Source organism: Ambystoma mexicanum, chromosome 2p, assembly GCF_040938575.1.
Source record: "Ambystoma mexicanum isolate Mex_15411 chromosome 2p, UKY_AmexF1_1, whole genome shotgun sequence".
Lineage (NCBI taxonomy): Eukaryota > Metazoa > Chordata > Amphibia > Caudata > Ambystomatidae > Ambystoma > Ambystoma mexicanum.
In genome coordinates this window covers 1,029,008,823-1,029,035,343 of record NC_090923.1, presented here as the reverse complement: position 1 = coordinate 1,029,035,343, position 26,521 = coordinate 1,029,008,823, and the positions used below count along the sequence as shown (strand labels likewise).

The window sequence follows — 26,521 nt, the reverse complement described above, 5'->3', positions numbered from 1 at the left end:
TCAGAGGTCAAGGGTCATGTGATGTCACTTCGCTACCTCTATCATTTTGGTGAAATTACATTCCTGTGCCATTGCTTCCTTTTCACTACCACATATGCTAATGCCACCAGTCCTTTCCGTTCCCCGCCATACTTGCAAAACTTGCTCATTCATTTCCAGTGTCATTATCGGTGTTAAATTGTATTACTACACTGCCATCCTTGCAGGCATCTTACAAAATCTTCACAGGCTCTAAAAGTGCAGAGTGCTGCTGTGTGCAACTGTCAGTATTCTTTGAAAGAATACACATGACTTCACGCCAGCCGAGCTGCTCACTGGCTACCCGTGGAGGAAAGGCTAATTTTAAAATCACGAATGTATGTCTCACACAGCACCAGTATATCTAACTGATGCTGTTGCTACGGTCAGTTCAGCCTGACCCAAACAGTCACCTTGTCACTCAGCTAAAAGTCCCATTAACCAAAGGAGCTAATACCACAGGGCTAAACTCCCCCGGCTGGTCCCTAAACCATGGAATGCTTTCTCTAGCGAACTTAGCACAGAACCATCCTTCCTCAATTTTTTCAAAACCCTCAACCCTTCTTTGGTTACCTACCCCTTAACAGTTCCCCTCGCGGTGTCTATACTCATTCCCCCTGTTGCTAAGTTAACCTCTATGCTGTGTTTTACTGAATCTCTACTCTATCCCTTGCGAGCTAAGCATGCAGCTCATTCATTGTAAATACAATATATATTTCTGTCCTATAACTACAGGCGAAGCCTTGCCATGCAACCCCTTGTGTATGCCATTTTATTGTAATCTGCAAGCCCCTTTGTAATAGCACCACGATGTCTAGGGGCTTCTGTGTGCACCTTGAATTCTAATACAAAAATAATTAAAGGGTTTTTTCACGCATTCAACCCTTTCCTCTCTACTAAGAAATGCTCATTCCTTGCCAGACTACAGTAGGCACCTGAGACGTTTCTATGGGAGGGCAAGCAGGGCACCTGCTCAGGGCCCCCACAAGGCTGCCTGATCTAAAGTAAGATTCCATTGTTTACCAGGCTTAAATAGTACACGCAAGTAGATTTTATTGCATGCTGCTGAGGCTCTGAGCCTTTTGCCGGTCTGTTTTGACAATTACATTCTGCCTTGATGAATTAATCACGTAATGCTTTTTGTTTTCACTGTGGAATACATAGTTTAGGTAACACGATCTCTGTAGCATTATTTCCTTCCTGTGGGAATATTGCTGATCATGTGCAATAGCCAAAGTTGAAATCCATATTCATCCACGATGATTCAGAAGTTAGCTCGGTGTGTTCAGTACTCATTGCAGGGGTGTGTTCATATGAAAGATTAGAAGGACACATTCCAGCAAGGCTGGCTGAACCGTCCCTCTATCAGAAGTTTATAAACCTGCCTGCCTATTTACTTGGTTTTGCAGCACAAGAGGTGCTATTAACAGCACTGTTTCTGCTCCAGATAGGGGTTGAAATTAGTTTGTTCGGATGGGGCATTCTCGAAACCTTAGCAATCCCTTCAAAAAGGTGTGCATAAACTACTAGTCCAAGAGGTAAATAGGTATGCACATTCAAGATTGTGCAGCCAAGTGTTCCTGCTTGTATCCTGGCTTTGCCAGCAGATAAGTGATCCTGGCCAAATCATATAGGATCCCTTGCATTACTGTACTGTTTTCTGCGAGGTTTGCCTACTTGCATGCTGGCGGCATCGTTCGCTCATTGCTTGGTATTTCTTCTTGTGTAGGCCATTTGAGTGGCAAAAGCCATTGTTTTGGAACTATTTAAAGTTTAAAAGTGCAAAAGGCGTACATAGATTAAATCTGTTACTTCACATCGAATGGTATGCTGGTACTTCCCTTGATGATGGAGAGAATGAAGCTAGAATCATTCCCCCTTTGTGTAGCACCCTTCTGTAATATTTTGGTTTTAAAATTGTCAGGTTTAGAAATGCGAGTTGCGTACTTTGCAAGTCAGTTTTACAGAATTAAATTGTTCTGGTGCATGTTAAGAGCTGGAAGAGAAAGTGTTCAAATGCAGGAATTGTAATATTGGCACAACTCCCAGCTTCACCCCTTAAACACTGTGATCCTGGGCATCTCATTTAATCTTTTATTGCCTAACATTTCAGAATTGCAAGTCCCTAAACCTTCCAAAACGGTCAGCCCTTCAGTGTGATTTTCTTCTCAGAGTAAGTTCTTCATAAGGCATCGCTCATAGTTTCACTGGCTTTAGGGTTGCTTCCACTATGATAGTGAGCATTGATATACTGCACACCACAGGCACTTGTTCCCTTGATCTCTAATGGTAACGCTATTTGAAAACCATGTCCCACTCCTACTCTCAGCCTGTCTGGATAGTGACACCTTCCTGGCAGCTTCTAATCTGCATTCAATATATATGCTATGTGCAGTTTTCTCCTTTTTTACGATCTATTCCATCCATGCTTGAGCACTTTTGCATTCACTGAGGTGCTCTAATGTGAGGCCTCTGCCTATTCTGGGTTATAGGTACCTTTTTTACATACAGTCCTTCATTAATACTATAGGCTGCATACCTTCCCGGATGCTATTTGATAAAAAGTATCTTTGGTTCTATACTAGAAGAGAAGTAACCTCTTCGTAGATTGCTAATGTTGGCCTTCAAATGCTACTTGTTTATCATTCTGATTGTAGCAGGAATAGAGGGCAGGTGACTCAAAAGGCGTAAACATGCTCATCTTGAATGCTGCAAGACAGCATAAGTATGTATCACAGAGAATAAGGCCACTAGGCAATACTGAATATTCCAATACAGATGCCTCTCCTAAGACAGGAGAGAAGCACACCGGTTATCAGTAAAACAATACATTTATTTATGCCTATCTTTAAAACTCCACAACTGGGGGCCTAGCTTTAGTCATCCGGCTCCTAAAGCTGGAATGCCCGCCTACCAGTACTAAAAAATTAAAGAGTCTTGCATTGCTTTCCTCAACAGGCTGGGCGCATTTATATGCAATCAAGCCCCTTCCTAATTTCCTCATGATAAATAGCAGGCTGGCCCTAGAAGGTGCCATCCATGTGCTAATTCTTCTCTTGTTCAATGTATTCCTGCATTAGCACCATTGCATCCTCTGTGCTCGTGCCATAAATGCCACTGGGCAAATGTGCACCTACAGTTTAAATGACTACCACTGAAAAGGTGCTTATTAAAATCACACCACAGCTGACACATTTTCCACAAGAGACTGCTTAACCAAATGCCACATCTATAGTCCAAAAGCCGCCGTTGCTATCTGGGCATGCAGCCTCATTGTCTTTTCATTTAGACCAACAAATCGTTTATCTTGTAATTTTTCTCCTTGCATTCCAAAACCCTAGTTTCAGTTAACTTTTTAGTCACAACCGGACAACTTCTGGGGCTGTCCTGCCGTGAAACACATTCATTTTGCATGTAATGCACTTTATTTAAAAAAAAATAAATGCAATGTATAAGACAGTCACTCGAGCATTTTCCAGATCACTGAAATAACCTCACAATTACATCGGCTATTAGCCTGTCTCCTTACCACACTCGCTTGGGTGCGATAAAATACATCTTTGCAAGACAGGATCATTTGCCGCGCAGTGCTCATCTCAAAGACTGTCCTTGCACATTCCTTTCTTGATAAATCGCCACGTTCACTTTCGTGGGCCATAATGCAAGCATGTTTCATTTCTCTTGTACCAGCTGCTTCTGATGTTAAAATATAAAACCCACTATCTTTCAAACCACGACATGCAATCCCACACAAAACATTCTAACAAAGCGGTTTATACACAAGCACAACATTTTTATCAACATCCCTTGCAATGACGACCTCTACTTATATTTCAGTAGGCTCTGTTTTTGCTTAATGACCCATTCGAAAGGACACTTCTGCATCGTGCATTCCTGGCCAGAAGCCCCCTCATTTGAGCTCTCGCCTTGCTTTAAAAACGAAACACAATTGCTATTCCTGTGCTAGTCTGCCCACTTCAAGTTGCACATAGCAACCCTGTGTTAAACCTCAGATGGTTCTTTATGTGCTTTTTTAAATAATTTTCTGACATTATTCAACAATGTTTGTACACCGCATTCCTCTTTAATAAAAACTGTAGTCAAAGCACAACATCACTCTTCTCTCCTTGTCTCGTGTTCCCAAAAACATTTGTTTTCCCAATCTACAAAACAACCGTGCCTATATCTTTCAAATTCATTTTCTAAAGATGTGTCAACTCTGCGCAGGTTCAGTGCCCACACACAACGAACCGCCCCTTTAAATCACTTATAACTTTGTCATTTAAATGCGAAAAACTATTGTTCTTAGCACGATTCATTAGTTATCTTGTCTACTACGAGGAAATCACAAATTTAACTCCATAGCTACCGGTTGACATTTCTTTGTGATGGCTTACAGTGCAACAACTTTTTGCACTCATCTGGGAACTGTTTCACTCTTTTGAGATGAAATTACCACAAATTTGTATGCCTTAAATCATAGCATCTGATCACCTATCTTGATGTAATTTTTTCGCAATTTCAAAACCTTGGCTTGACACCGATTTTTTAATTTAGTTTAAAATATCATTTTTATACTAATTCCAATGTTTTTACAGTGCACACAGTTATGCCATAAAATGAACCACATGAACAGCCATAATATACAACAATTAGACACACAACATAACGTGACAAAGTCAGACATGACTCTGGTCGGCTGCATGCCTGCTCCTCATGAACCTCGTGAATATTTTACTCTTGTTATTGATTTTTAAATGCTGTTACTGTTTTTGGTTTGTTCCCAAATCTGGACTGTCATTGTTCTATTTCCTTGAATAATTACTATATATATATATATATATATATATATATATCGGCTACGGCAGTTATAGTCTGCCCCATCTTATTTTCTATCCCCTTTAATCCAATTTTATCTTGGGCAGACCAGTATGGCTCACCTTAGTCTCTTAATCTTGATTGTCTTGCCTGTCCTGGCTCTTTTAAGATGCTTTAAATCATAGCAATTTTTCTGTTTCTTCACTCGCCTTTCCCACCGTTCGTCTCCTGACCCTCGCGATCACCGCCTTCTTCAGGTTTTCGTCTGGTCAGCTGCCCGTAGGAATGGGAAGGGATATGTTTATAAAACGGGTCCCTCCAGACCCCGACTGCAGTCTCAGTTACACTACCATTGTCTACGGGGAGCTTCAGTCTACTCACCCGAAATGGCAAAGGACTCGTGATATTGCTGAAGACCTAGAGTTACTCCGTATAGACGGCCAATAGGTGTCAACAGTCAATAATTGATGGTCAGAACCATCCTCTTGCTACCAAGTGTAATCGAGGTCCGAGTGACCTCTGATGGGACCATGGGATCAGAGCTCGCCCTAGAACACCTTAAAACAAGATAGCAGCACCTTGAGGTGGATGGGGTGCTGGATTCACATACTCCAACACCAATAAAATAGAGATAACTGAAAGATTTGGCAAAGAGACTGTTAACTTCATCAAGTTTTATTTCATGCCATCCTGACACAGGCCACCACCAGCGTAGTGGTCAAGTACATGGACTCGACCACCCCAGACTCAAAACGGAGCTCCCTCTTATAGCTCTCAGAGGGAGCATTCTGCTCCCACTCTCCCTACAGTCTATGCAAACTCATCGTTAAGCAATAGCTCACTGGGCAATTATTTTTTAATTGAACTAAACCTTCAAAATGAAATAAAATCTGCGCACAATCTTGCCTTTTCCCGGTGCTCTGCCCAATTAGGGTTGATGCAGCTGGAACCTTCAGATACATTTCCAGACATGGCCCAATTAAATGTCTGGTTTCTGCCCATTTGTCACATTTCTGAAAGCATGCTATCCTTGACTGTTTCAACTTTGGAACTACCTCATTCTACGCACTCTGAATCATTGCTTAATTTCTTTCATTTTAGCCACATTTTCAATTACATGCATTTTCAGTAAAAGGCATTGTTAGAGCACTTTTCTGTCTGTGTACAGAAAAGCTTATTTGTCCATTCGGTGCCTTGCCACTTTACCACATCATGATAATGATATTTTCGACCTTATAAGCACGGCGCCCTTTTGACTACTAGTATATGCGAACATTATGAATACCATTTTCAAATAATTACACCACCAAATTAGTCCATACGAATTTCTCTGCTTAGGTTTAAGTGGGGCGGGGGCTGCCCCCTACTGCATTCAGTTGTTGGTACCCTATTTTCATCTCAGCTCCTCCATTACACAAGATTGCATACAACTCTGTGGTGCTGCGATGTGACAAAAGCATCCTCATCCTCATTCTCACAGTAAGCATGCCATGGCAATGGTGCCATCCTCATGGTGCCATCCTCATACCCTCTTTCAACAAGAGGAAATCTCCATTGATTTCTTCATGTTTACAAGACCGGTACTCATTCAAAGAAACTTTCGCTCCTACATTTGCAAGATCCTTCAGTAAGCCAACACTGCCCTTCTGGCATACTGCTGCTGCTAGTAACAATGTGCAATATTGTGGCAACTCTAATCTATCAACCTGCATTTTACTATAAATGCTAGTGTTGTCAGTGTATCCTCGAGGCATTCCAGCATAGCTCAATACATTATTCACAACAAACCATATTCCTGGTGCAGAATTCATGCTAGTCAATTTTTCTTCTAAATAAATTGCAAAACTGTTGGATAAAATATTGTCACCCTCTCCACAAGCTGCCAAAAGGGTGCTATTACAATTTATATGAAATATTTTCACTATTTCACCTCTCTCCATCAAATCAGAATGCAATGCCAAATACTGCTGTGTAGAAGCATTTCTCTGCTGGAATTCTGTCAAGTATACATCAGAACTGCACTGAATCATTGTGTACACATTCTCTCCATAATGGCATTTCTGCAAGTGGCATTTCTCTGCAAAGGCACCAACAACAGGTACTATTTCTAGCATAGGACGTATCTCTGGCATACATGTACTCTACTGAAACATTCTGTTGCCCTGCTGACATGGCAGTATCTTGAACTGTCAATGGAACATTTCTGTGACATAGCATCTATCACACTCGAGTCTGCCCTAGGTAACTTCTTCTCCTCATGGGCCACCCTGGTCTCACCATTCTCTCGCACTCTTGTGCACTGATTCTGGCGCTACTTCCCACTTCACTAACATATTCTTCAGTCGATCCCTTATTGCTCTAAGGCCACTAAGGTATGGACTCATAATTTCAGTTTCGAGGGGATTGTGTCCTCCGTCTTCCACATCTTTGACAGTAATTACCACAGCTGTGCTGCTTTGGAAAACATTTTCGGGGTAGGCGTCCTGCGTCGATACGCTCCCTCGCGGGCCTCCGACGTCACCGGATGTTATATCTAGGACGCACGACGCCTGTAGCCTCACTTCCGTTTTATCCGCAAATTTGTTTGCTTCGGAATCTCGGCGCGCTTGATTCTTCTACTTAGTTGTGAATGTTTGAGATCATGTCTTCGTCTTCTACCCCGAAGTCGGGCTTGAAAAAGTGTCAGGACTGCGGTTCCAAAATGTCCATCACGGAACCGCATGACGTCTGCCTCTAGTGCCTCGGTGAAAGCCACGCCACCGACGACTGTGATGACTGCCAGTCCCTGACTTCAAAGGCCTTGCGGGTTTCGGAAGAAGTTGTTAAAGGTAGGTAAGGTATCTAAAACCCATAAGCTGAAATCTGCTGGACTTTCGACCGACGACTCGAGGGGCAACTCTGTCGGCGTAAGTCCAGGGGGTCTTGGTCTCGAAGTGGTTCCCGCCATTCATCTGCCTCTTATAGGCATTCTCAGAAGAGCCGTCACCGGTCGCCTTCCTCGTCGGAGGACTCCGCCAGAAGGCAGGTAGCTTGTCCCACCAAGCATTAATCACCGGCGGAATGGGAAGCATTTCGCAAAGAGGGTGATGGCGATGTTCGAATCGCAGGGCACCGTTCCATCCACGCCTTCGAGAGAAGCCGGCAAGGAACGAGCTAGAGCCACCGCTCGCACACCTTCTGGCTCGGGCGGCCGGTGCGATCATCTGGAGCCGTCGAGGTCCCGATCGGACAAGGTTGATTGCATAGCCGTACCAGTGAGGCCTTCTAAGAAGGCATCGATGCTGTCGGCGCTATGTCCGTCGAGGGACTCTCTCGAGGCTACGGCTCCGAGGAAGTCATCGGTGCTGAGGCCATCGAAGGACACGCTTGGGTCTCCGGCCTCGAAGCCATTGTCTAAGTCGTCAGTGCCTCGGTCGATGTCAACGCCAATTCAATCGGCACCATCAACGCCTTTTGAGGAGGATTTACCGGAGGTGTCCGAGGGCTGTGGACACTCCGAGAAAGGCCCTCAGTAAGTCAGTGAGGCCTGTCTTTGAGCCCTTCTCTGGTTATCCCCCCAGACTTGATTTATTCCAGCCTTTGGACTACATTTCAGAGGTGGAAGAATGGTCGGATTAGGAAGCGGTTGTGCCTCCTGAGGTTCCTGATCTGTTGTCAGGTTACAGCCAAATGGAAGACCTACGTCAGTCCTTACATGACGCCAGTGGTCTGGACACCTCTCCGGAAGTTGAGTTTGGCAGACCTGAGCCTGGTACACATGCTGAGTCCTCGTACAGGCGTCTCATGTCGAGGGTGACTGAGTACTTGGGGTGGTCTGCTCCACCTGTGGATTTTCTTCAGGATGACCTGACAGATATATTGGACCAAGGTCCATCCACTGACCCGGTGCTGCCATTTCATATGGCTTTACAAAGAAGGTTGGCGGCGGCTTGGACTGCTCCGGAGAGTCTCCCGGCAGTGAATAAGTCGCTTCCGAAAAAATACTGTCCAGCCAGTGGTGACCCCTGCTACTTGTCTACGCAACCCAATTTGGTGGTGCAGGTGGCTACGGCCCCAGTGAAGCAGGCTGCATACCCTACCATCCCTCCTGATAGGGACGACAAGCGCTTTGATGGTTGGGCGAAGAAAGTATTTCCCTCTGGTGTTATGGCTTTAAAGGCAGCCAACTCTGTTTGTGCCTTGGCAAGATTCACTCACACTCTGTGGAATTGTGCATCTTTGGCGGCTGAACCATATTCCTGTAGGGGAGGAACGGGATGGTTTTCTAGCCCTCGTTCTTGATGGCAAGGATGCCATGTGTGAATCCGTTCAGTTGGGTCTGGACGTGGCAGACTGTCAGCCGGTCCATGGCGGCAAGCACCGTGATGCGCAGTTTTGCGTGGTTGTGGAAGTCGGGGTTTGCTCCTGATGTACACTCCCGGCTTCTCAACATGCCCTTTGATGGTGACCATCTTTTTGGCAGCAAGGCTGACGCAGCATTGAGAGGTTGAAGACCTCCAAAGCTGCAGTGAAGTCCTTGAGCGCTGCAGTACGTCAACCTCCGCCTTTTTGTCCTAGGGGACAGCAATGGAGGGGAGGTTCCTTTCGATACGACTCTTCCTTTGGTAGATCGAGGGGAGCTTCCAGTCAAAGGGGCCAACGTAGGAGTACCAGAGGTGGAAAACAAGGTACTCGAGGTGCCAAAGCCGCTCGGGCAGTTGCCTCTTTGCCCTCAGACACTTCCACAGCCGCGTCAGTTCAGTCATGAGGCCATGTCCCATGGTTCGCCGGTTTGGGGGGGGGGGGGGGAGACTGGCACAGCATCTCGTAGAATGGCGTGCCATTACTTCAGATGTGTGGGTTCTGGAGATCATAGCCCACGGCTACTGTCTTCCTTTCCGGCACAGGCCTCACGACAATCCACCGGGGAAGCTCTCTTTGAAGCGTCCGGATACGCTCCTTGCTCAGGAAATCCTATCCCTGCTGGAGAAAGGTGCCATAGAACAGGTGCCTGTAGCGGAGAGGAACAAGGGATGGTATTCCCCATATTTTTTGATCCCAAAAATAGGCGGAGGATTGAGACCCATCATGGACTTGCGTGGTTTGAACAAGCTCCTCAGGAAGGAGAAGTTCAAGATAGTTACTCTTTCTCAAGTCCTCCAGGCCCTTCAACGTCAGGATTGGTTGGTGTTTCTCGACCCCAAGGATGCTTATTTTCATGTGCCGATTCATCCTAAGCACAGGAAGTACCTGTGGTTCGCGGTTGGTGACTCGCATTTTCAGTTTCGGGTCCTTCCGTTTGGATTGACCTCCGCCCCGAGGGTCTTCACCAAGCTGATGGTGGTGGTGGCAACACATCTCAGGAAAGGGGGATTCACGTCTACCCCTACCTGGACGATTGGTTGATCAGGGCACGCTCTCCTGAGCAAGTCTTGGATCATCTGTACGTTACCTGCCACTCCCTCCACAGGCTGGGCTTCTCCCTCAACTTAGTCTCATGTGACACCTACCCAGCAACTCCAGTACATCGGTGCAGTGCTCGACACGTCCCTGGGACTGTGTTCGCCTCCACAGGTGAGGGCTCATCACATTTTGCAGATGGTAAACTTCAACGTGCCCAGAGTCTCCCGGCATTCGAGTTCTTGAGGTTGCTCGGCCTCATGGCTTCCTGCATTTTCCTGGTGCCAGAGGCCAGGCTGCGGGTGAGATCTCTGCAGTGGCTCTCAAGATGTAGTGGTCTCAGTTCTCCGGCAGGATGTCGGATCCCGTTCAGATTCCACCCTCGGTCACCCAGGACCACCTGTGGTGGGCCGTCAAAGGAAATCTGTTGAGGGGCTGCGTTTTGGCAACCGTGGCCGGAGGTGACAATCGTGACGGACGCATCCCTCACGGGGTGGGGAGCTCATGCCAACGAGTCGACGGTCAGCGGCCGTTGGTCTTCGTCTGAGTCCAGACTCCACATCAATCTGTTAGAGCTGCGGGCTGTCAGGCTAGCCCTGAAGGCTTTTCTGCCGTCTGTGTGGGGGAAGAATGTCCTGATGACGGATAATACAGTGGCCATGCACTACCTCAACAAAAGGGGGGTTGGAGGGGGGCAGGTCACTCCCATTGTCCAGGGAGGCGATGCAGCTCCGGTTCTGGACCATCCAGCAGGAAATTTTGATCTCAGCAATTCATCTGGCCGGAGACAAACGCGGCGGCAGACGCTCTGAGCAGGCAGAGCACGGTCTCTCACGAGTGTGAGCTGGCTCAGGAAGTTCTGTTGGAGAGCTTTGCCCTTTGGGGAACCCCGCAAGTGGATCTCTTCCCCCCCCCCCCCCCCCAGTGTCAACCAGAAGTGCAAAAGATTCTGTTCGCGGGAATTTCCTCCAAGAGGAGCCTTGGGGGACGTGTTCGTAGTGGAATTGTCCTTCCCACTACTGTACGCGTTCCCTCCAGTCCCCGTCATTCTGCAAGTGTTGCGGAGGTTATGGAGGTTCGGTTCCCAGATGATTCTCATTGCTCTGGCATGGGCCAGGAGAGCGTGGTACCCAGACCCTCTAAACATGTCCATCTGCCCTCCACGTCGTCTTCCCTTCCGAGACGATTTGCTCTTACGGGAGGGGGGGTCGAGTTCTCCATCCAGAGGTCGAGTCCCTCAGCCTTCACGCTTGGTATCTGAAAGGCTGAGATATAAGGATTGGGACCTCCCTGAAGACGTGGAGGTGATGTTGCTTTCGGCCAGAAGGCCCGCAACGAAAACTCTGTACCGTTGGAGAAAGTTCTGTGACTGCTGCAGGGGTTCTAATGTGGATCCTTTTCAATTTTCCATTCCTTTGGTTTTGTCTTTTTTGCTTTTCTTAGCCCACAAAGGCCTGCAAGTAGGTACCATTAAAGGGTTACCTGGCACCGCGTCCATATTTAACCACTCGTCTGAGGAATTTTCTAATTTTAAGATCCCTTTAATCTCTGTTTCTAAAAGGGCTAAATAATGTGTTTCCACCGTCGCCTTTCCAGGTGCAGGGATGGGATTTGAATTTAGTTCTAAAGTTCTTAATGGGATCTCCGTTTGAGCCCTTGCATTCTTGCCCGCTGAGACAGTTGGCTTTTAAAACTATTTTTAGTTGCGGTTACTTCCGCACGCAGAGTGAGTTGCAGGCACTTTCCACCAAGCTAACTTTCACGGTGTTCCGTAAGGACAGGGTTGTCCTTGGGGTTCGTCCTCCTTTTCTTCCAAAGGTTGTGTCGGAATTTCATTTGAGCCAGAAGGTAATTTTTTGCAGTTTATCCTCCTCCGCATCCTGGTAAGGAAGAGGAGAGGCTCCATAGGTTGGATCCTAGGAGAGCTTTAAATTTCTATCTCTCACGGATGTCCCGGGTCAGAGTGGACTATCAGCTCTTTGTTGGATATGCTGGAAGGTGTTTAGGTCAAGCAGTTTCCAAGCAGACCTTGTCCATTTTGACGATCTCTGAATGTTACCGTTTGGCGGGCAAGGACCCTCCAGTTGGCTTATGGGCTCTACTACGGGTGTGGCTGCCTCCACTGCTCTGCAGAGGGGTGTTCCCATTCGTAATATTTGTGAAGTAGCCACATGGGCCGCTGTTCATACTTTTGTGAGACACTATTCCCTGGACTCCATCCATGGGAAAGATTTGGCCTTTGGTAAGGCAGTCCTATATTCTGCAATTTGATTGGGTATTCTAAATTCTTTTCGCACCTCCATACGTTGGTACTGCTTTGGGAATTTGGCAAAGATGTGGAATACGTCGGAGGACACAATCTCCTCGAAGACGGGAAATCGCAACTCTTTCGGAATCTTTGGAATCTGATTTGGTAAGCATTCTCCAGAGGAATTAGTTGTCCGCCTTTGTGTGAAATCCAGATTTATTTGTTGAAATCCAACTTTGTTTGGAATTGTTTTGAAATATGCACACATATTTGCCAGGCTAGAACTACTTGCTTAGAGATGCCTGAAGTTTGTTTGGGAACACACTTGCTGTGAGGCTGTGTTTGTTGAAAAACCCAGAGGGTTAGTAATAGAAGAACAAGTTACTTTTTTACCTGGTAATGTTCTGTCGATGGGATGTTAAGCAAGTAGATCTAGCCTGGCAAATATGTGTGCATATTTCAAAACAATTCCAAACCTGGACTTCAGTACATACATTTGTACGTCACTATTCCCTCGATTCCATCCGAGGACAGGATCTGGCCTTTGGCAACGTGGTCCTTTGCTCTGCTATTTGATTGGCTATTCTAAATTTTGATTCTAAATTCTTTACCTCCTCCTTGCTCTGGTACTGCTTTGAGAGTCTGTCGTAGATATGGAATACGTCGGAGGACCCAATCCCCTCGAAGAACAAGTTACTTTCTTACCTGGTAACGTTCTTTCGATGGGATGGTCCGACGACGTATTCCATATCGCTCCCGCCCTGCCTTCCCTGCTGCAGAATTTCTTTTGCGATTGCAGCTTACGTTCCGCAAGGCTTTGTGTCTGACTGGCAGTTGACTAATGTCACACGTTCTGGGGGAAAAAACTACAACTGAGGCTACGGGCGTCGTGCGTCCTACTTATCACATCGGATGACGTCGGAGGAGGTCCTCGACGACGGCGCATCGACGTCATTGACGCAGGACGCAGACGCCGAAAAAAGTTTCTGAAGCAGCACAGCTGTGGTGATTACATGTCATAGATATGGAATACGTCGTCGGACCATCCCATCGAAAGAACGTTACCAGGTAAGAAAGTAACTTGTTCTTCTAGCTTCTCTAACATAATGTAGTCTCATGTGCAAAATGAGGTGAAAATACATATTTTGGTAGCACTGCTATAATTAGTTTTCAAATGCACACTGGCATTTTTTTCTGTTAGTTTACAGAAAGCAGAGGGGAAGAGGCGGCAGGAAATAAAATTGAAATAGTTGCTCAGTGAGCAAGGATCCCATTGTTATAAAAGTGAAGGGTGGTGCTGAAAACACGCTTTTAACCTGATTGGAGGAAAGTGTCTGAAGATTCCACATCAAAATGGAAATGATCCGAGTTTTGCTAATGGCAAAAACTGCGGAGGGGAGTTAGTTCGTGGAGACTGGGCTGTGGAGACAGAATTCCAAGGTGTCACAGAGCGCTGGCTTGAGAGTTTCTCGCCGTGCTTCCCAGACACACAAGATTACAGGCAGAGCTTCCAGGATTTTGCGGCATGAAATGGCAAATTTAGCGGCATGAAATGGCAAATTTTGCGGCACAAACCTTTATTTATTGCAGCATTTTTGCGTGACATTTTGTATTAACTGGAGGGTGTAAGATTGCCACATTAAAGGAAATAGGCAGAGTGCAAGGCTACAAGAGAGCCAGGGTATCATTATGCATCTTTTGTATTAATTTAATAGGAAGAGTCCCAGATGTCTCTGGCTTGGCAGAACAGTGTTTGATTTGGCCACATTTCTGGTTTAATGTTCATGATTATTTAATAGTATTAACTAAATTGATCATTATCAGTTGTAATGCTGAAAATATTCCCCTTCTATGTTCTCCAATCCCCCAAACAACCACATACCTCTCACCAACACACATCTCACCAACTCTCCATCACAACTTGCATTCCTTAACCTCTTACTCTGTCATACAAATACTCACGTGCTATGTCACACTGTCCAGTCACAATTTGCACTGACCAGCCCCTGCCACACTCCAAATCATACTCCCAACTCACACCTTACTCTACAATTCCTCCCGCAATATACAGTCTTCATTCTTTTGTGCTGCTTCTGCATCTTGCATCCTTTCTCCCATTCTATCGCACTCTCCCCTCATCCTTTTTCCCAATCTGCAGCTCCCTGCCTCTTTCTGGCCAACTGCTTCCTCTCTGCTTTCTGGCTCACTGACCACACGCTCCCTCTACTTTCTGTACCTCTGCTCACGCTCAGATTTCTGGGCCACCGCATCACTGCTTCCTCTGCTCTTGTGCAGCGCTTCCTCCTCTGACCCACTGCTCTCCCTCTGCTTTCTTGCCAATCACTTCACATCTCACCCATCAATCTCCCGCTCTCTCATAGTGTAACCATGTTTTTATTTTTTTTTAAATGTAGATTTTGACCCAGTTCCTCAAAAAATGGGGCATTTAAAAAAAGAACGGAGGATATGCTATTTTTAGACAACCCATTTTTCGAAATGAGCAGGTCACCTTATTCTCAAATGTGACCGTGCAAATTGTGCGCTGGCCAGCTGCCTTGAATGGTGTTCTGGGTTGTTTGACCGAAGTGTAATTATTTGCGGCGGAATTGACCGTTGTCAATTTCACTGCAAATTGATTTGCACTTCAGCCAAACAACCCAAAATGTACCTATCGCCACCCCACCCCCTCCCCTACTTAACTGCTTGGTCGCTGCCACTTCCCCTGCAACCCTGTGGTGCCAGATCCGTGCCTCTGACGTGGGTCGGATCCGACTCTGCAGGGTCCCTTTTTCGTTATTTTCTTTTTTTTACTGTCCCCACCTCCAATTTTGAGGCAAAAGGGGAAAACACTTCTGCAAGAACCCTAGACCAAAAATACTGAACATGGGGAGCGGGTGACGCCCCCGCAACACATGTTCAGTATTTATAAAAATCAATGGAATAGTACTGGACGAAATAGGTCAAATTGTAACATTAGATCGATTTTTGCCATCAAAATGGGCAGTACTTTGAATAGAATCGCTCTCCCGACAGTGTTCTGCAAGCTCCCAGCTTCTTTCACAGGGACAGGCCCACCAGGTGCCTGCCACTGTAAAATGCAACCCCAAAAAATGCATTTTTATCCTGTTTGAGGAACAGAAATGCAAGCGACACACCGGCGGTTCATACCTTAAAAGAAATGCATGACAGGGTCAGGAAAGACCCTGTCATGCAGTGGCAGCCCCACATCCCATGCGCGTAGGGTTGCCTACAATTTCTACACATTTAAAAGTGCATCTTGCTTGGAAATGAGGAATGCGCTTTTAAATTGACAGAAACGCCACTTTACTTGATCAAGGAGGTGAAAAAGGCCATCTGAATGGGCGCGCATATAAAATGTGCCCATTCATGTGTCCCTTGTGGATTGGGCTGCACTTTTTTGGGGCCCAAGTGATAAGATGTGTTAGCGCATTTCATTTCTTGTGTAAAAAAAAAAAAATTGTTGAACCTGGCACCCTGAGTATTATATTTTTAAAACAGTAATTTTTGCAGATTACTTAAAAATAAAAAAAGGTAAAAAAAAGTTTTTTAAAGATGCTGTTTTTGCGCAAAACGACCGTTTTCGCAGCATTTTGCGGGATCGCAAAATAGCTATAAGCTGGAGGGTCTGTACAGGAGCCGTTCATGTGGACTGGGCCTGTCTTTGTGAGTCGAGTGAAACAAGGTCGCATGGGGGACTTCAAAGAAACACTTCTGGTAAGGAGATGAGTACAAGTGAGGATACTGTTAAATGCCGCATGAATGGCTGAGCTTTAGAAGAGCGTAGAAAGGCAGGGAAGTCGCTGCATGTATTTGTTCGCCATGTTCAGAATGGGGAAAAATTAACCATGTTTTAAAAGGCTGGCTTGTTCTGTTTTTCTCTTTTTGTATTTCAGATGATGCAATGTATCCATGGTAAGATTTGTTAATATGTGAATAAGGTTCCAAGTATTTATGAACACAAATGGTTTAGTGTCATTTTTTGCATCTGTAAATTTATGTATATATACAGGGGAGATTAATTTTGTGCAGTAGTGCATTTGTCAATTTACCACTGCAGATGAAACTATCTAACTGAAGCTAATATTCAGTGATAAAGCAGTTTAGTGTGCGGGTGTGCGTGTGTGTTGCATGATGATGGTGGGGGGGGGGGTAATCTGAGATGATATATAGATCACTGGACATCCATGAGCCAGTAATACTTTGACATAGATCACTGGATGTAAATAAGCCAGTGATACCGGCCACAACCTATAGGTGGCACTCTAAATAAAATTGTTGGGTTTCTATCGCGTGCATAGGCCCAAGGCTCTCTATAGACCACTGGGAGGTACTCTAATAGAAAGGAAGGTTTTGTTTTATGATGGGGTTATAATATAAGGAAGAAAACTATGCTCACCACTAAATACCACCAAACAATCTATCACTAGATTCCCCAATATAAGAGAACAAGGTATGGTCACTAAAATAATGAGGCCAAACCCAATCTAAATGCAAGGCTAACTTTCCACCAAACCACCGCTCATATTTTGACGGTAAGATAAAAGTTGTTTGTAGTGTTCCCAGAAGGTACTGCAAACACACGTTGCCTAACACCCCCAATTCAGACCTCCACAAGCAAGACTCCTGACGCCAGAACATCTGCACATCCTGCTACAAGAAGTCAAGACCCTGCAGGAAAAGGGAGCCATAGAAGTTGTACCTCTTCTACGGGTAAACTAGGGTATTTATGAACTAAAAAGTGTCTAAATTTAAAGACACTCCCGTCCCCTGCACACCATTAAAGCTGAAATAAATCAGTCAATACAGTATTTATATTTTCAATAATATGTAATTCAGAGTAATCAACTCGAGGTAAAAAAAAATATACATTTGGTTTAGCAAATGAATTCGTACAACCAATAGTAATTTACACATAAGGCCATCATAAAAAGCAAAGGAAAAAAACAAACAATATGTTCTTATGTTCAGGTGTGATTTCCAACTACGCGTTTCGGGGAACTCCCCTTCCTCAGGAGCAATAGAAATCTGCAATTACATATATATACAATTATTAATCACCTTTTAAATAAATGAAACCTCAAAATCAATTAGTCAAAGCATTCACATTATTCATTTCTAATATAATGCAGAAAGAGAAAAAGCTCATTCCCTATATGTTTTACTTGATGGTTGGTGAACTATAATTCTAACACCGGTATGACTCCAAAAGAAAAGGACTACAAAAGCAATAGTGTAAAAAGTTACCTCTACTGTATCTTTATGTAGTCTACCCCTACTGTATCTTTATATGTAGTCTACCCCACTCAATGAATATTATGTAAGTCCAGAATATCCACAGCTGTCGCTAATCTATGGGGAATCCATCAAGGATATCTAATTTAGACAGGAGGTCATACTCACTAATCAAAAATCCGAAAAACAAATCCTGATTCAACTAATCGTCAAGCAAAGATGTGTAAACCAAAAATAGATAAAGAACCAAGTGCTTACCCAAAGGTTTGGAAGATGGAGAATAATTCCAAATGGAACTAAAGTAGGAAAAACAACCAGGTTGTACAATCTCAGTTTTCGATATAATCGAAGTATCGTAAGGCTGGCAGACGTCCTAAATGAATTCCATTTGGAATTATTCTCGACCTTCCTAACCTTTGGGTAAGCACTTAGTTCTTTATTTATCTATTTTTAAAATAGATAGACAGCTGTGGATATTCTTGACTTACATAATGATATTGGTGGCCCCTATGTGGGCCTGCCAACCCTGGTTCGCCCATCTGATGGAGATGTCTCTATCTCTCCCAGTGAAACTACCTTGCCCGTACAACATGTCTCAGGACAAAGGGGGGAGGCACTCCACCCATGCCCGCAAAGCGGCCTGGATCCTGAGGTCATAGTTTGGAGACTTTTAACTCCCTCAGAGATGCATGGACATACTTAAGGAAGCGAGGAAGCCTAACACCCAATATTGCTCTTCCAGTAAATGGAAACGCTTTATCTATTGCAATACCAAGGGCATCAATCCCATTGATTGCTCTCCTACTCACATTGTATTGTACCCGACTCGCTTGACTCAGGGTGGTTTTTAATTCCCTCAAGGTTCACTTAACTGCTCTGTCTACACTACATCTCAACAAAAGGTGTTGTGGTGGACGATACCAGTTATCAAGGCTTTCATGGAAGGGGTTAAAAGGATTCACCCCCCCCCCCATTTCTAACCCAGCTCCCGGGTTGGGACCTAAATGTGGTTCTAACTAGACTCGTGGGATCCCCTTTGAGTCTATGCACAAGGCAAGTCTAAAAGACCTTACCAATAAAACAGCCTTCTTAGTGGCTATCACTTCTATAAGAAGGGTTAGTGAGCTACAGGCCCTTTCAGTACTAGACCCTTTTGTTGCTGTTCAGAAACAAGGTGGTTCTACGCACGCACCCTCGATTTGTTTTATTTATTAATTTATTTCAACGTTCCACGTGAACCAGTCAATAGAACTGCCCACTTTCTTCCAGAACCCCCACTAACATGGCCGAAAGAAGTCTACACACTTAAGATGTGCGCCGGGCAGTCATGTTTTACCTGGAAAGAACAAGACCACTGAGGAAAACAAACCAATTTTTTGTTTCAGTGGCAGCTGGCAGAGAAGGCGATCCCGTCTCTAAATTGGCTATCTCAAGGTGGATAGTCAAATTCATCACACTTTGTTTCTCTCTTGCTAAGAGAGAACTGCCCTTCAAGCCAACAGCACATTATACTCGAGGCACTGAGGCTTCCATAGCATTCATTGCAAATGTTCCCCTAGAGTCCATTTGCAAAGCGGCAACCTGGAGTTCTGTACACACCTTTACAAAACACTATTGCCTAGACCAGGGGTCTGCAACCTGTGGCTCTCCAAATGTTTCAAACTACAATTACAATTCCCATGATGGCTGGCTATTGACTATGCTGGTTAAGGATGATGGAAGTTGTAGTCCAAAACATCTGGAGAGCCAAAGGTTGCAGACCCCTGGCCTAGACACTCATTCTAGGTCTGATTCTCAGGTGGGACCAGCATTACTAAGACATTTTTTCACTTCTGTTCCTTCTCACAACCCACCTCCAACTCCGGGTACTGCTCGCTAGTCTATGCACAGCATGTGATTCTAAGCAGATTAACAAGCATCAGAAGACATGCATTACTCACCGTAATAGCATTTGTGAAGATTGTATCTGCTTAGATTCACATGGGCCCACCCTTCCTCCCAGCTCGGATGGAAGGAACATAGATGTCTTACTACTTTCTCTTTTCTGTACTCACTCTGGGTAGTCATACAGCTCCCTCCCAGAAAAAATATAATCGGGGGGACCTTGACGCCTGGGGGATTTTGGGTACACTACACGTCACGTAGGGATAGTGTTACAGGCACGCCCATATCGACGTCCCCTTTCGATTCTGGAAAGACAAGATGAAATAAACTGCAGTTACCACTGGATGTCAGACTATATGCACAGCATGTGAATCTAAGCAGATACAATCATCAGAAATGCTTTTATGGTAATTAATGCACGTCGTATAGCTCCATTCCAGATGACACCAAAGGGGTTATATGAACAGTGTTCTTGTGAATGGCCAGGAAAACTCCTTCAATGAGAGACACTGGGGACAGCAGAATAGTTGTGGACGAAAGCTTTTTCAAGTCTGAGGATGTTGCTAAGGCACCCAAAGGTCCCACTAGATTAGCTTGAGGTCCTGTCCAAATGGTTCCAGTTCTACCAGCTCTCATTCAGTGTAACAATACGACAGTGAGGATCCCTGTCACTGTTGGGGAGAATTCTCAGAAATGTGCCAATTCCCTTCTACCTTAGAGACCCCCAGCTCTTTTGCTGGACTTTAGGACTTTTCATTTCTAACCTTCAGAGAGTGAGATCTTTGTCCCACTCATGTATTTTTCTGTGATTTTGACCGTTTGTTTTGACTTTGGAGCCTGACAAACTCCATAGGCCTCATCTTTGCATTGTGACACCAAGCACCTTCAGTGCAGTGGCACAGAGAAGTCTCTTAGATTTCCCAAAGGTTTAAATACCTTATCTTGGTGAAACTGTTTCTAAGATCAGTGAAGTGAAATTGACTTTACTTACATTTTGTAACTTTCTAGACCCTTTCTACAATGAATGGCTGGTGGCAGTGGTTTACTTATTACTATCATTGTGTGTTTTTATTACGGGCTGCAATTGTAGCTGCAGTAAAACACCCATGGGTACCAATTTTGTCAAAATGGCCCTGGTCTTCTTTTTTCGCCATTTCTTGTTTGAAAGGTCCTTCTTGAGATGTACCAGGTTTCGTCCGTTTGTTTTGTCTTTGGTGGGATTGACGGGTGAAGCTGGCATCTGACTACAGCTTGTCTGGCAGGGGCAGGAAGAGAGGGAGGTGCCCGAACCTCCCTGTGCTTTATCCCCTTAGTTACAGGAATGCACCCAAAGGTGATTGGCCGGCTGGCTGTCCTTGGAGGACAGCCACCCTGCTGTGTGATTGACAGTGAGGCTGGAATGAATGGGAGAAACCTGCATAAAAGGTGAGTCTTTTTGGCTTGAAAGGCCACTGGACGAAGGAATCTGAAGAAGAACTTGGAAGAGACGCCTCCTGAAACTCCTGGACCGTTCATTTGCCCAGTGAAGACCTTCTGCTGTGCTGAAGCTCTGAATTTGCCTCGACTAAAGAAGACCTGCAAAGGACAACTTCTCCCCTTGGGGTGATGGGACCAATCGAGCTGAAGACAAGCTCATCTGAAAATCCTCTCGGAGCTGGCTGTACTTCCATTGCTGCTGCAGGAACCCATGTGCCAGGGAGAGGAACACCAGGATCGAGTGAGTGGCTTTAAGTCGGACCTAAACTCCAGGAAGATCCTCGGGACTGCAGGAAGCGGGACTGACCAAGCCTGAGCCACCTCAACAGTGTGCTGGACCCCAGATGCGAGGAACGTCCATAGTGGTATCCGAGAAACGGAGAGTTGCTATTTGCTGTAGACGCGAGGAGCTGAAACCGCAAAGTGCTGCTGAATTGAAGTTTGCCCATTGCTGCGACCGACTTTCCCATTGCGGTGCAGGAGTCCCCATAAGTCCACCCTCTTGTCTCCATGACTGAGGCACAGTAACAACAGGATCTGCATAGCTGTACAGGAACAGAAGCCAGCTGCAACCATTTCTTCTACCCAAATGTACTATAACACTAAGGGGACTTACCCCTTGTTGTGTAGCCTTGCTTGTTCTCAGTTGAGACTTGTCTTGGTTGCTTTTGCAGAGTTACTTGCAGCTTTGCCCTTTACAAGCCACCAAGCGTGTGGCCCTTCTGTGATTCTTTATTTCTACAAAGACTTCTAAAACATTGTGCAAGACTTTAACTTAACCACAAGAAGTGCTTCGGTTCACTTAGACTTTTGTTCAATTGACATTCGCTGGCCTGGCTCCCTGAAAGACTCTTCTTACCGCTAACTTTGTCTTTTACCTTTCCTCCAGGAAAGGGTTCATTTCCTTTGCATTGGGGTGTTCAACAGTGCTTACCTGCTTCAGAATATTTATTTAATATTTGTTTTATTCTCAAACCCTTTTCTTTGACACCAACTCAGTATTGCTCTAAATGTACCAGTGATATATTAATGTCCTGTGTCCTAGTTATTTGTCACCACAGGGTGTAGGCAGTGTCTGTGCCATCCCAAATGGATACTTGCTGTTTTAGAGAAACTAAGAGTGTGTATTTTTAAGTGTATTTTTGTGTTACTTATTTATTGCTCCCTTCTGAAGAAGGCATATTCTACTTACTTAAAAATGCAAATAAATACTGTTAAATCAATTGTTTAATCAAGAAACCTTGAGTGTAAGAGTTTATTTGAATACTTGTCACTGTGAATCTCTGTAAAAACCCTACTGCTCACATTGACCCTCTTGACTTCTTTCCTTTCCAATCGACCCTCCCAGGTCCAACTTGGGTCCTTCCTCTCTGACGTATTCTTCTCCACCTGTGGTGTTCCCCAGGGATCTAATCGCTCTCCCTGGCTTTTCAACCAGTATCTGGCACTCCTTGCCCACTGCATCGCCGCCCTCTGCCCCAACTTTCAGTGCTATGCGGACGATACCCAGCTCATTTTCAGGCTACCCTCGGCCTCCTCCTCCTCTCCTTCCCTCATCTCTGACTGTCTGTGTGCTATCCAGGAATGGTGTGCCGCCAATGACCTCTGCCTTAATGCCAGTAAGACTGAGATTCTACTCATCGGCACACCCACTCCCTCCTTCCCTGCAGCTCTCTGGCCGGCCTCTCTTGGCCCTCTTCCTGCTCCTACCTGCAAGGCAAAAAACCTCGGGGTCATTTTCGACTCCACACTCTCCTTCTCTCCTCACATATCTGACGTCTCTAAGAAGTCACACTACCAGCTGCACCTCCTCAGAGGTATTCTTCCCTTCCTCTCCTTCCCCCAGAAGCTCACTGTCTCCCGAGCCCTGGTTCTCTCGAAGCTGGACTACTGTAACAGCCTCTATCTTAATCTGCCTGCCTCCACTCTCCGCCCTCTGCAACTCATCCAGAACAGAACTGCGAGACTTGTCCTTGGCCTCAAGCCCAGGGACCGTATCTCTCCAGGACTGACATCTCTACATTGGCTCCCAGTAGCTGCGAGGATGAAGTTCAAAACCCTCTGCATTGTCCACAAGGCCTTCTGGGGCCTGGGGCCTAAATACCTTCAACTCTCTCTTCCTAAATATCTTCCTTCCCGAGCCCTTCGCTCATCCGTCTCCAACTCCCTCAGGGTCAGCCGCTTCTCAAAGCAACGAGCTGGGGGTAGATCTCTCTCCACGGCAGGGGCCTCCCTCTGGAACAGCCTTCCTGCCTCCCTGAAATTTGAAGAGAACCATCTCCGGTTCCGGAAGCACCTCAAAACCTTCCTCTTTGCTTCTGCTTTCTCTGTCCCTCTCCCCTGCTAAATTCTTCATTGAAATTGCACTGAATCTGCAACTAGCCCACTCTCACCGACCTCGGTCCTGGACCCAGCCACTCTCCACTTGCACTGCATCCCTGGCAACCCCTGCACTGTGGGACTGTCTCTGTATCCCTACAGCCCCCCCTTCCCAGCACTTGTCTGCACTTACGTTGCCACCAGCTGGCCCTATTTATTTATTTGATATATTTATTTATTTTATTTTTTATTCTACTTACTTCCCCCCCATCCCCTTCCCCTTGCACTTTTCCCTTCACCTACCCCTGCACTTGCGCGGTCTGAATGATACCTGGCCTAGTAGGATCGTTGTCTGTCTTCCCCTTGTTCCCCCCCCCCCCCCCCCGCCTCGTCGCGCCTTGAAACACCTGTGTATAGGCGTGTTACAAATGCCATATCAGATCATTGAGATAAGCCTTGCTGCTCAGCCACACTACCAACCTGTGTAGTACAGACTTATACCAAACGTTGGGTTACCTATTTACAGGAGGACAAGGTTTCTGTAGTCTCCCAAAGCGTACTGCACACAATCTTGCCTAACAAGAATTCTCCCTAACAACCTACAGCTCACATCTTCCTCTTAAGATCAGCCTGACTGCTCTGCCACTCCAGCAAGGTCCTGAGTTAGTACAAACTGATACTAAGAGTTGAAGATCTACAAACCACTAGGATAGCTTACTTTGTCTTACTGCCCTAATATCCACTCCTTCAGGATTTCAGAAAATGGTCCAGAAGTCCAGCAAAAAATGCTGGGGGGTCTCACTAGGAGAGTGGATGAAGCATAAAAATAAATCTCCCTAACAATAACCATGCAGGTGAACTCCTTAAAGGTATGTAGCTTATCCTTCTTGATGGTTCATGATTGTTAGAAATGGAGATGTCCCATGGGGCAAGGGGCCTAATGACTATTCGTAAAGAAGGCATTGTGGTTACTTGTACTGTTTGTGTTTTAATCACTAGGGGCAGATGGGTGCTGTACAAGCCCTCGCGCATTACTTATTTGGTGTATTTCTAACTTTTTTGGTTATTAATATATTTCCAGCTGGTGGCGCGGCCCGATGTGGTGGAGATGCACGATGTGACTGCGCAGGACCCCAAGCTGCTGGTACACTTAAAGGCTGCTCGGAACTCTGTCCCAGTGCCCCGCCATTGGTGCTTTAAACGAAAATACCTCCAGGGCAAGAGAGGTATTGAGAAACCACCTTTTGAATTGCCAGAGTTTATTCGGCGTACTGGAATCCAGGAGATGAGGGAGGCCTTGCAGGAAAAGGTATGCTAAGAAATAAATTGGAGGGATTGGAGGAGAAGGTATGACTATAAGAGGGGTGCATTAAGAAAATGTACCCTAAGGAAGGTGTTTGAGATGTGCACCACATGGAGGGAATTAAAGTGGTTATCCAGGACTATGCTACGAAAAGGTTTGTATGGGCTACTGAATACATTATCCAAGAGTATTTTAGATGCAAGAAGGTGCATTGTACTGATGGTTGTGGAAGCTATAAAGATATGTTTGAGAGATTCTGAAATAGAAATTATGTAAGGCAGGGTTTTTGAGAGCAGGGTACCATGCAGTATAGGCTAGAGTTTCTTTGGCGCTACAGAGAAAAGACTCTGGACCAGGTATTTCTAAGGTGTTGGCTAGCAAGATTTTGTAAGTAGACTGTAAAGCTGCAGCAGGAAATGTTTCCATAGAGAGTATATGGCATTTCTTGAAGATTTTCATTTTCCTGCTTTCCATCAATGGGACACATGTATTGGTTTTGACTGTTTTTGTTAGGGAGTTTTACATGAGTTACTGTCTGTGACAACTTCGAAAAGCCCATCTTGGATGTACAGGGTTCCAACTCTTGGCTGTGGCCTGAACCACACAAAGGTGTGGGAGAATTACTGCTTTCGCCCCCCCTTTCCTGAATACATAAGCCTTATTTAAATTGGTTTAATTCCTACTTAATTGACACCAGTGCATCTCACGCCTCTGCCCACTGCCCATAGCATCCACTTCCCTATTGTGCTCGCCCACCTCCCCTGATTGGCCCCTTTCCTGTGGTGTAGCCTCATCAAGGGCCTAGCCTCGTTCAAGCTTCTGTGATCACATTTAGTTTTTAAAGCAGCAGGTGAGTGTTTGCAGCTTTGCCCCCTTTCCTGAATTCATTAGTTGGGACAGATTTCTATACTGTGGCCTGGTGGACAGATGTAGAGAAGGCCAACCTAGTATTGTGACGGGGACAACTCTGGAAGCTGTAGCCAAACCAGTTCAAGGTGCGTGGTCTGTGAAGTCTCAAGAGTTGTTGAGCTTGTAAGGTGTCCACAATGAGCACACAGTGAAACAGTCAATGAACACATTTGGACAATTGGGTTTAAAAATACTTATTTACATATTGCCAAATACCACAGTGAAAAAGGATTACAAACAGGCAATACTATCACCCAACACTAATAATAAATACATTTCTGATGTTTGTTAATCTGCTTAGATTCACATGCTGTGCATAGGTCCGACATCCAGTGGTCACTGCGGAGTATTGCATTTTGTTTTTCGTAGTCGAAAAGGGACGTCGACAAGGCGTGTCTGAAATACTATCCCTATAGTGACGTGCGTTGTACCCACAATCCCTCACGCGTCGAGGTCCCTCAGATTGTTTTTTTCCGCCCAGCTACTGGTCGCCTTTACGTGGAGCTCCTCGAGAGACATTGCAGATTTCATCTCCTCGACCTTTGGTCGTTTTCCTAGTTAATATATAACACATCGATCCCTCCCTCGACGCAGTTGTGAAGCTGTCTCCGCCGAGCAAGATCTTCGACGGAGGGGACGAGCGGAGGAGATCCTTCGGCGTTGCCGAACACGTGGCCTGGCCTCGCAGGCCAAATACAGTAGGGAGAGTGGGGTCGTGGGACATCTCTGGTTCTTTTCTGAGAATGCCTTTCCTTTTCCCCTTCCTTTCCCTTGGGGTGCTTATCGCGATTTATTGCCTCGGCTATGGAGAGGACACCCTTTAGGTTTTGCCCGCTTTGCAAGGGCAAGTTTACTTGGAAGGACAAGCATTCACGGTGTAACCGCTGCTTGCCCCTCGATCACAAAGAGGAGGG

General features: G+C 45.6%; 1 protein-coding gene across 1 annotated transcript in view; it reads left to right on the top strand.

Annotated features, from left to right (window-relative positions):
• SF3B2 (splicing factor 3b subunit 2) overlaps positions 1-26,521 on the top strand; it is a 633,281-nt gene that overhangs the window by 374,407 nt on the left and 232,353 nt on the right. The window contains exon 12 of the mRNA XM_069644893.1: positions 24,477-24,704. Within this exon, the coding sequence (XP_069500994.1) occupies positions 24,477-24,704 (228 nt within the window). The remainder of the gene's footprint in view (positions 1-24,476; positions 24,705-26,521) is intronic.